Here is an 11,483-nt window from a genome sequence, read left to right as displayed (position 1 = left end):
ACTTGATAATGTCAGATCGCACATCATTACAACAACACTTACCATATTATCACAGACGATGCTGTATCGCACACCCCACACTCGACTTGAGTGGAAAATGAATCATCCGCGGTTGTACGCGCACTTGTTTGCACATGAGCATGAGTCTAACTTGCAGACGCCAGACCACTGATTCGTCAAACCTGCTTTCCTGCAGTCCTTGTTCTTCTGACTTCTGACTATTTTGTAGTAAGTAACAAATATGCTTCAGGGAAATGTATCGGAGTAAAAGTATACATTTTAATTAGGAAATGTAGTGGAGTAAAAGTAAAAGTTGGCTGAAATATAAAAACTCAAGTAAAGTACAGATACTCCCAAAAAATACTTAAGTACTGTAACGAAGTATTATTACTTGGTTACATTACACCACTGGATATAATCTATATATAATATGTGACCCTGAACCACAAAACCAGACATAAGGGTACATTTTTTGAAACTGAGATTTAAGATACATCATCAAGGCTTTCCATTGATGTATGGTTTGTTAGGATAGGACAATATTTGGCCGAGATGCAACTATTTGAAAATCTGGAATCTGAGGGTCCAAAACATCAAAATATTGAGAAAAACACCTTGTCCAAACGAAGTTCTTAGAAATGCATATTAATAATCAAAAATTAAGTTTTGATATATTTACGGTAGGAAATTTACAAAATATCTTCATGGAATATGATCTTTACTTAATAGCCTAACAATTTTTGGCATAAAAGAAAATGCAATAATTTTGACGCATACAGTGTATTGTTGGCTATTGCTACAAATATACCCGTGCTACTTAAGACTGGTTTTGTGGTCCAGGGTCACATATATGCTTTGTCTTTTTTTTTTTTTTTTGGAGTCATGGTCATTTTGGAAAGAGTTCCATAAAGATAATTCAAAATGTTTTGCTTTCGTTTTCCACATAAAACAAATTGCATGTGAGTTTGTCATGATATGAGGGTGAGTAAATGATAACTGATTTTCCTGTTTGGGTGAACTGTTCCTTTAACGTCAGGTATTAAATGCTGTTACATTAGGGGAAAAGCATTTTAATGGACGGTCTCATGCCACACTGAGCACAATACTCAATAGGATAGTCCTGAGAGAAAGCTTTGTCAGCACCCCTTTTCCACCAGTGTGCATTGATCCATTTGGGTGAGTCTTAACAATAAATTCTCACCGCAGACTCCATCATTAATTAGACACAGGTAAATTTCCCCACCTCTGCTCTTTTATTTTATTACTGCTGCTTTCCTCTCTCTTGCTCTCTCCTCTTTCTCTGTGCTATGAGATCACACTTGGTGAAGACGGGGAGCCCTAGGCAGCTCTTGGCAGTTCGAAAATGTAACATTAGCTTTGAAGAACATAAAGGGAAGTAGTGGGGAAACTCCCTGTATCAGTTCCTATGATGCCTCCCCTGAGGACAGCAATTTTATAAGCTGCTCTTGGGCCAACCACACGTTTTTTTCGCTATAAAATACAGTATTTGTTGTGTTTTCCTTTAGAAATATTGAAACTCTCTTAGAACAAAGTTGCTTAAGTTTCCCGTCCTTTTTTTTTTTTTTACCTAAAGCCCCAAGCTTTAACATCCCAACCTTGAAAGAAAACGTGTTCCTTTCAACTTATATAAGAGCTGTTTTGAATAAAAAATGTTTTCCTTATTGGTTTTCTTGTTTTAAACTAGGAGCTGCGCAAAAAATTGCGCGAATATAAACGTGGTTTTGCGCAGCTCGTCAGTGAACAACGGCTCTGTGTAGTTAATGCTGCTCAATGTGAAAGCACGCACGTGATGGAGATTTACCTCTGATTACAGAACCGGCTTTCTGACAAGATATTCTTTAAATATCGCATGCGATTTATCGTGCAGCCCTATTTTAATCATTATCCTCACTTAATTTCATTCAATGTAAAGTACACACCGATGACCCAGTAGCGCACAACACAACAAAATCTCCACAACACAACAAAAGTGCCACAACACAATGCATAGGACTAATTTCATTGTGTTGTGCTAATTGTGCTATGTTGCGGCTTGTTTCCATTGTGTTGTGCTATGATGCCTCCCCTGAGGACAGCAATTTTATAAGCTGCTCTTGGGCCAACCACACGTTTTTTTCGCTATAAAATACAGTATTTGTTGTGTTTTCCTTTAGAAATATTGAAACTCTCTTAGAACAAAGTTGCTTAAGTTTCCCGTCCTTTTTTTTTTTTTTACCTAAAGCCCCAAGCTTTAACATCCCAACCTTGAAAGAAAACGTGTTCCTTTCAACTTATATAAGAGCTGTTTTGAATAAAAAATGTTTTCCTTATTGGTTTTCTTGTTTTAAACTAGGAGCTGCGCAAAAAATTGCGCGAATATAAACGTGGTTTTGCGCAGCTCGTCAGTGAACAACGGCTCTGTGTAGTTAATGCTGCTCAATGTGAAAGCACGCACGTGATGGAGATTTACCTCTGATTACAGAACCGGCTTTCTGACAAGATATTCTTTAAATATCGCATGCGATTTATCGTGCAGCCCTATTTTAATCATTATCCTCACTTAATTTCATTCAATGTAAAGTACACACCGATGACCCAGTAGCGCACAACACAACAAAATCTCCACAACACAACAAAAGTGCCACAACACAATGCATAGGACTAATTTCATTGTGTTGTGCTAATTGTGCTATGTTGCGGCTTGTTTCCATTGTGTTGTGCTAATTTTGTTGTGTTGCAGCTTGTTCCGTTGTGTTGCGACTTATTTCCATTATGTTGTGCTAATTTCGTTGTGTTGCAGCGTTTCAGTTGGATTGTGCTTTGTTGTGTTGTGGCTTGTTTCCTTTGTGTTGTGACTTGTTTCCTTTGTGTTGTGGAGATTTTGGAGATTTTCTTGTGTGCACTACTGGGTCACCGTACTACGATATCTGTAAAAAGAAAAAAAAAAAAAGTTAATTAATAATTTTATTCAACAAGCATTTATTAAATGGATCAAATGTGGCAGTACAGACATTTTATGAGGTTACAAATAATTTTGGTTTAAAATAATTAATCAAAGAATCCTGAAAAAACACATTGCAGATTCCATAAAATATTAATCAGCAATGCTGAACTGTTTTTAATATTGATAATGATAAGAAATGCTTCCTGAGCAGCAAATCAGCATATTAGAATTATTTCTGAAGGATCATGTTACACTGAATACTGGTTTTATTATGACAACTTATACATTTAAATGAATTTTAATACAATATATTTCACACTATTCATGTTTTTACAATATTTTATGCAAATAAACTTGTTAAGCTTTCAAAAAAAATTAAAAATCTTAACAACCCCAAGCTTTTGATCGTTAGTGCATGTTTATAACAAGAAAAAATGCCAATGGGTTTAGAAAATTATTTTAATTCTCAACATATTCTCTAGAATTTTTGTTTATGTAATGTTTTGCTTAAAATATCTTGAAATGTCAATTGCTACTTAAAAATAAGAATTAAAATAAAAACATTTACAAAGTTAAATAATGTATAATGTATATAATGTATTTTTGCACTTTATCCAACCTTAGTTCATCATGTGAAAAATGTTCTGTCATCATGCATATATCAAAGATGGTGTATTTTTCTCTGTGTGTATATACGTCTATTAATGGCTCTGACGTTCTTAATGCTGGATGAGTCATTGCATGTGAGTGTGAACATGCATGTGTGATCTCAGGATTGCGGTTGCTAGGAAAGCAGCTCAAACACCAAGTTTCTCTTTTTAACATCTCCAAGAAAACAAATACGGTTTAAAATGACCATGAGTGACTTAAAGCAATGCCATATCATTATTATAATTAATTTTGTCTATGAAGTCACCTGTTTGTGTATATGTACATATTCTATGTCTATGGACAAACATTAGGGGGCCAACGATCAAGTTTCAGCGTATCGCTTTGTGGTTCGCTGTGCGATTCTGCCACTGCAAGCTCATTGGAGGCAGCGCTCAAGTCTAATTATGCATCCCACATCCCTCCCTCCTTCCCTCCCATCATCCCTCCAACCCCCTCTCACCTTTCTTCCCACTCATCCTCTGGCAAGCATGCTTGCGGTGAGGATGTGGTCGCTGTGATGTGGCATTTGTGATGTTGCTCGCCGCCACCATCTTGGCTGTACTGAGGTCAGAGGAGGGGCTTACGATTGCATCATCTCATAGCAATGACAGAGGGAATGAAAACACACGCATGCATATCTTTTATATGTACAGGCACATACACACACGTCCCATTCATTATAGTCCTCCATCTAATTAGCATCTTTTTAACAACGTGCTGGAGAATGACATCACAGATGCATAATTGCTCCTCCCTTTATGGTTTAATGAAGGTCATTGAGCCAATGTGATTCTAGGAAGTTCACTGCTCTCCCTTTTTGCTATGAATATGCTTTTTCAGACCAGTCTGATGCTATGACAGGGAGATGAGAAGCTTAAGCCATGCCTCTCGTTTCTCTCTCTATGGCAGGGGAGCGAGAGACTGTCAGGTCTAATGCTGGATTTGACTCTCAGCTGAAACCTGAAAACCTGTCAGTGTGCTGAACACCAGCAGCCAGAACACGCTGGGTCCTTTTACAGGAGCACTGTAGATCTGACATCATGAAATACCAGCAGTGATGTTCAGGGTTAACTTGTCAGACTTGGGTGTGTTTTAAATGTCTTAAGCGCACAAATCTGGAATAAATGCTTAAATCTGACATACACAGTTGAAATACAGTGAGGTCTGAATGTCTGACTTCACTCTGTGTTGCATTTTTATCTTTTAATGCAATGAATTTCATTACAAATTTTATTATCAGCCTGACAATTTTAGTGAAAATTTCTTAAAGAAATGATTAATTTAAAGTGTATGTTCATTTTAGGGTTTTCTTTTAAGTAACTTTTTTTTTTTGCTTTAATGACAGCAGAATGTGAGCTGCATAAACTTTTGTGTAAAACCTGCATGATTTAAGATGTTCCAAAGAGCATCTTGTGCTTCAATAGAAGCAAAAAAATAAGACTGTCAAAAGAGTTTACATAGTCAATGTCTCAAATTTGATTTGTGACCAAGCAATAGTATGGAAAATTGAATATAATTAAATAAATAAATAAATAATAATAATAATAATAATAATACAGTAAAATAAGAAAACATTTTTAAATGTAAATATTTTTTTACATTTTAAACCTTAAATCAAAATTGAAATCCCATATTTTGTGTATTTTTGTTTAAAATATATTTATTTTAAATAAATATTTAAATATTTGTAAGTATTTATTTAAAAAAATGTATTTTAGAAAACCATTTTTTCACTTTAATTGTAAATGTTACATTTCAAATAATGTTACTATTAAATTTTTTTAATTCTGTATTTTAACTGTATTTCTTTTAATTTTTTTTTATCTTTTTTCATTTTAAATCCAGTATTTTTTTCGAGTATTTTCAAATAATATTATACTCTTTTGGAGTGTGATATTGACAATTTTTTAAAGAATGTTTCCATATTTTAATGATTCTTCATTTAACTCCAATTTTTTTATATTTTTGGCGTTTTATGCCTTTTGTTTGATAGGACAGTAGGTCGACAGGAAGTGAAGTGGGTGAGAGAGAGAGGGGGGTGGGATCGGGAAAGGTCCACGAGCCGGGACTCGAACTCGGGACGTCCGAAGTGCACTACATGTCGGCGCGCTGCCCACGAGGCCATCGGCGCCGACCATTTAACTCAATTTTAAAACCTATATTTTAAAATGGATCTCACCCCACAGTATTGCCTTCCTTTCCATTTGCAAATTCTAGTTTTGACAGCGAAGATTATTTTATGACTCATAATTCACAAAAATGACAGTTAGATTTCCATCTTGCCAGTTTAAACGAGTAGACATTATAATTCATAACCGTAATCACCGTAAACTCCACCCCTGCACAAAACATAAACCGCATAGTGTCTGTGGTGTTCCCAGATGATCTCTGAGTGCTCTTCATGGAGACAGCGCTCATACAAATAATTTGAGTCCCGCAAGCACAGATGACAAACTGGCTCTCTGGCTGACCTTCACTCCTTCACCGCAAGGACACTTTTAATTTGAGTGTGCAGCTCTTGATACTAAGCGCAGCATAGAAGGACATTTTTTAACAGCACAAACACAGCAGGCAAATTGTTAGCAAATGGAAGTGCTGTTTAGACTCGGCATGCCACGTGTCGTTCTGTAAAGCAAAAACCAAATTACAGGCTTATATGGTACATTATATACCAGCTCTTTGTCTTACTGTTGAATGAATGCATGCTCTTCAAGGTTTACGAAGGGATAATGGCTGAGGAACGAATGATGGCGTCTTTCACAACACAATACGGATTAGCAGGAATACAAATGATTACTGTGAGGTCTATAGGGTTAGTTCAGATATTCAAGAGTTCAATTGAAATATTCAAGAGATGAATTTGAAGGTTTGAAATCCTGCATGAGGAGGGGGTATCAATATGTAGGTAATCTCCTAAGAGGGGCAGGTAATCTGCTGCCTACTATTTGTATGTGTCGCTGTCATATCCCTCCACAGTGGGGGACACATTACGGAGACCATCTAGTGAGACCATTTATAACTGAGGACCACGGATAGAAGAACTGGGATGACTGCCGTGTGTTTTCAGAGTATTTGACAGCTCTGAAACACCTCGCTGAGGCAAAGCGTAAGACTTACCTCAGCAGATACCACTAATTTCTTATTGATCTAGTTCACATTTGATGTACACTGTGGGTGATATATTAAATAATAATCTTTTCACAGTCACTAAGGCCTCTGTTTATCTCAGCTAATCACTCTGCACAGAAACAGTTAACTTCAATACTATAACATAACATAACTATTCAAGTGGTGCTTGACTTTATAAAACTGACTGCCACAGTGCTGTGGCACCCTATTGACCACCACCGTGTAAAGTGGTCAATAGGGTGTTCTTAGTGGTTGCTAGGGGATCCAGGGGAATGTGATGGGGTTGCTAAGTAGTTGATTAATGGTTGATGGGGGTTCTGAGTGTTTGCTAGGGTGAGGGATAGTACCTAGATGCCTGCTAGGAACTGCTTTGGATAGTAGCTAGGGCGCAAAGTGGTTTCTAGGTTGTTCTAGGTGGTTGCTAGGGTGATGAATAGTAGCTAGATGCCTGCTAGGATGTTTTAGGTGGTTGCTTGGGTGGAAAGTGGTTGCTAGTGTGATGGGTGATGGGTAGTTGCTAGATGCCTGGTAGGATGTTTTGGAAGGTTGCCAGGGTGCAAAGTGGTCACTAGGGTGTTCTTAGTGGTTGTCAGGTTATCCATGGGAATGTGATGGGGTTGCTACGTGGTTGATATATGGTTGGTGTTCTGGGTGATGTCTAGGGTCTCCTGGTGGTTGCTAGGGTGTTCAAATGGGGGTTGCTGGTGGTTGTTAAGGTATTCTGGTGATTGATTGTGTCAGAGTCAGATTGTGTTCTGAGTGGTTGTTAGGGTGTTCTTAGTGGGTTCTGAGTGACTGCAAGGGGTTGCCAGAGTGTTCTTGGGGGTTGCTAGCTAGCAGATAGCGTGCTTTGGGTGATTGGTAGGTTTCCAGGGGGTTGCTAGGATGTTCTTGGGGGCTGCTAGGTGGTTAATAGGTGGCTTCTGGGGTGTTTTATATGGTTGCTAGGTGATTGCTTACTAGGGTAAGTTAAAATAGGTGGAATTATTCTGGTCTCTACATGATATGACACAAGTCCCACCCTCACTGTAAATCTACAGGATTTTTTTGTTTTGTTTTGTTTTTATTTTGGAATTGAGAGTGTAAAGTATCATTTGTGACAAGTTACAAGCCAAAGTTCAGTGCTTGGGGTTATGGGTCTCTCACATTATAGTGCTACTTGCCTTATTTCCAATTAAATAGTTTTTCTGCACTTACCCCTTACTCAAAGATAAACGACTGTGTCATTAGAGTGGAGGAAAATGGCCGGATATATGTCCATAGACATAATTAAAGTCGATCTGACATGAATATATATGACAAAGTGACATTTTAATACGCCTGACTCTGACTTAGTGCTTTTAATGCTGAGCTTGTCTCTGTGTGAGATACAGATCTAATTATTTCTGTGTGGGCATGATGTGTGCGTCTCTGGGTAAGGTTTGACAAGGGGCTGGTGCAGATGCAAAACCGTATACCTGAGTGGGTAACGTCTTTTGTTTTTTTGCCTCAGCCACTCCCCATCACCACAGCCAAAGCTGTCATGGACGTCCCAGAGGAGTTCTGGTCATGACTCCTCCTCGGTTGGGCTTTGGGGGGGGTAGCATCTACATCTCAATCTGATTTGTGATAGGAGGCCCCACGTGTGTGAGGAAGAGAGAGAGAGAGAGAGTCGGACGAAACCAGTAACCAAATAAGCTGAGCCGAGCAGATCTAGAAGGCAAGAGAGCCAGAATGAGATATAGAGGTTGAGCCAGTGAGGGAGAAAGAGAGAGAGTGTGTGAAGCTGGCTGGCAACAGCACACATGCTCAAGGAGAGAAAAGAGGACAGCAATTATTGTATCCAACACCCTATAGCTCCTGCTGCTGTCGGCGTCACAAACCTGCTCTTCTCTCAACCTGGCCTCATCCCACTGACTTATATGATTGATCCGGGGGAAAATGCTAAAGTTCCGCGCGGACCGGCGAGTGAGGTAGGTAAGGCGGGCTGTTGGGAGCGAGTCAGACAGCGGTGTGAAAGGAAACTCTGAGCTGGAGGTCAGGCAGGACTGCAATGCAGTGCCAGCTTTCTCGTGGACTGTCTTAATGAGATATTGAGGTTTATTCGTGTGAAGTTTGTGTTGCCTCGTGTGTCCTTCCTGGATTCCAGTGAGGACGCCTTTATATGCTCTTTTCCGATGCTGTTAAATAATTTCTTGCTCGCTAAAGACTCCAGCATTGATTAGTGGTCATATTAGCGATGTTTATGAGCGGATAAATGTTGTGTGCTTCTATGTAGGTTTATAGGTTACACACGAGCGCGTGCGATCAGTTGCAAGACCACATCGGAGTATGCACATGTGCGCTCACACACCTCAACCTGATTTCGGTGGCTAAGCTGTTGTGCTAGATTTATCCTCTAGTGTTTTATGGAGTGCTGGGCTCTGTTGTATGTATGTGTACCTTTTTGGTGTCAAGAGGTAGATGCCTTTGGCATGAGTGTATTCTTGGCTTGTGCTTCTTGTCCTCGACCTATCAGGCCGCATATCTGTGTGTATACAGAGACTGCACAGACTTTGAGTTCTGTTTGTGTTGTCCTTAAGTGGTTGATGCCAAGAATTTGGCATGTTGTTTGAGCTCACTTCTATGGCCCACTTAAACAACACCGAAGAGGTGAGTCTGCTGTATGTAGGAATAACAATAAACTGAAGAGAGCAAGATGAATATAAGGACCTCAAGTCTAGTGTCTTTACAGGAGATCCAAGAAATGGTTAACTGAGGATCGCCTCCTAAATTTGCTAGTACTGTTGGCTAGGTTTTTAACCTTTTCTCTGTTAATGAAATTAAACAGAGCGTGAACATTTATGCAACTGTACATTAATATTTCATGCAGGAAGATTTGTTTAGTTTAAGATTGGTTGTTGGTTGTTAACTAATTGCTGTAACATGCTAGCACCTTGACAGTATAGACATGTAGCTCAAACAGCAGCTAGCAACTGCAAAAACAGATGAAATGTAGTTAATGTTGTTCTGGACAATCTCCCAGTTGTGTAAATGTAGACATTTAGAACTTTGAATCAAGTTAGAACAAAAGTTTTAACCCCAGGATAAACACAGTGTGAAAAGCCTTATAGAGGTCATTGGGTCATTTTAGCTTAGCAATCATATTTGGTTTAAATATGGATTTAACTCTAGCTAGTTGATTATTATCATCATGTGAAGCTCACTATATTTCACAGTTATAACATTAAATGCATTATATTTATTGTCTTCATTTGTTTAAATTTACCTTGACTTGAAGACAACAGGGAAAAATAATTGCTAAATTATGCAAATAATAAAATGCAATTAGCCATATACTGTAATTCTGCATCATTAGAGTAGTATAATAAATAGGCTTATAAACTTTTATAAGGAAGAAGAAAATATTTGCTATATAAATTGATGTCGGTGTGCAAGGCCAGCATGGATAGGTTGCATAACATGCTCTCATTCTCATTTTTTAACTCTTTTTAATACGTTGAATTAGCTTTTTTTTAGTGTATTTTTATTTTGGTTTAAGTTTTACGTTTTTGTCATTTTTATAATTCGTTTTTAAATATTACTATTTAACTTTGTTTTTATTTCAGTTTTAGTGTTAGTCATTTTTGTACAGCATGAGCTTATTTTATTTTCAGTTAGTTCGTTTATAATTTTCGAGCTTCATTTTTATTTCTTTTGTTCATCTCATATTTAAATTGTATTTAATTTCAGCTTTATTTCAATTAACAAAAACAATTTTAATAGTTAAGTTTTAGTTCACATTAACAACACTGCACTAGTCCAAAGCAAAATCTGCTTCCTGAAGCAAAACAAGTCTAAATTTCACTTTACTCTAACTGTAAAATGACTAAAATTATATCTTATGGCCTGGATCTCCTCTAAATGCTAGTTTTGATGTCTGTGCATCCATAGATCTCTGGGTAAAACAGGTTAACCAAGCCCTCACAGAAAACAGAGAAAAAGTATTTGCTTGCTCGCCTCTTGTAAAAATCAATAGCCAGGAAAGTGACAGGCAGCAATGAAAACACTTGTAGGATTTACACCCGAGAGACGAGTTACAAGTGTACATCCACAGGGAGTACACACGAGCCGAGGTCAGAGAAATTGTGACAGGAAGTTGAACTCCATGCAGGCTTCAGACGTTGTATATGGACAAAAGATATGTTTTCTCTGAATACAGAGTCAATATAATAGGTGTATATGAACTCTGACATGTTGTTGTTGATATTTTGCCATTGAGCGCAAAGCTGTCCACACTTAACACGCTCTTTCACGAGGACTGACAGCCATTAATTTCCACAGCAGTTGTCTCATATGGACTTACAAAGAAAGTGGCCATTTATTGATCGGATCTGATGTTGTAATGCTGAATTATTAATAAAGAAGGGATGTGCCTGCTGTGAAACAGGTTTGAAGCCACTAGAACAAGTCGTGGAGCATCTTAAACAAATGGAAAATCAGCTCCAGCTGCTGTTGGCTTGATATTCTACCAGACACCGTTTTTAAAAAAGATTGTTGTGGCTTTATTGAAATGTTTTTGTCAGTGAAATCCTAAGTGGCTTTTATTTTCTTCTCAGTCAAAATGACCCTAACGGAACAGCTGGATACCAGCAAGTGATCCAGACACACCTTGAAGAGAACGGACCTTTGAAACCCTTGCTGTGAGTGATCTGTTGTTTATTCATTTGTAAATATGCTGCTAGCTTTATACTCCCATTGCTAAATCTGTGACATGTTGAATAAGAGCTTATCATAAAAA

General features: G+C 38.0%; 1 protein-coding gene across 8 annotated transcripts in view; it reads left to right on the top strand.

Annotated features, from left to right (window-relative positions):
- plekha6 (pleckstrin homology domain containing, family A member 6) overlaps window positions 1-11,483 on the top strand; it is a 104,960-nt gene that overhangs the window by 49,065 nt on the left and 44,412 nt on the right. For all 8 annotated transcript variants that reach the window (XM_016240666.1, XM_016240452.1, XM_016240304.1 and 5 more), the window contains one exon: window positions 11,302-11,385. Coding sequence is in view for 7 of the 8 variants with exons in the window: in XM_016240452.1 (XP_016095938.1) it covers window positions 11,302-11,385 (84 nt within the window). In the remaining variant the exon portion in view is untranslated. The remainder of the gene's footprint in view (window positions 1-11,301; window positions 11,386-11,483) is intronic.

The sequence above is a fragment of the Sinocyclocheilus grahami genome, unplaced genomic scaffold (assembly GCF_001515645.1).
Source record: "Sinocyclocheilus grahami isolate Dianchi unplaced genomic scaffold, SAMN03320097.WGS_v1.1 scaffold3.1, whole genome shotgun sequence".
NCBI lineage: Eukaryota > Metazoa > Chordata > Actinopteri > Cypriniformes > Cyprinidae > Sinocyclocheilus > Sinocyclocheilus grahami.
The sequence above is the reverse complement of the archived record's forward strand: the minus strand, read 5'-3'. Positions and strand labels throughout refer to the sequence as shown.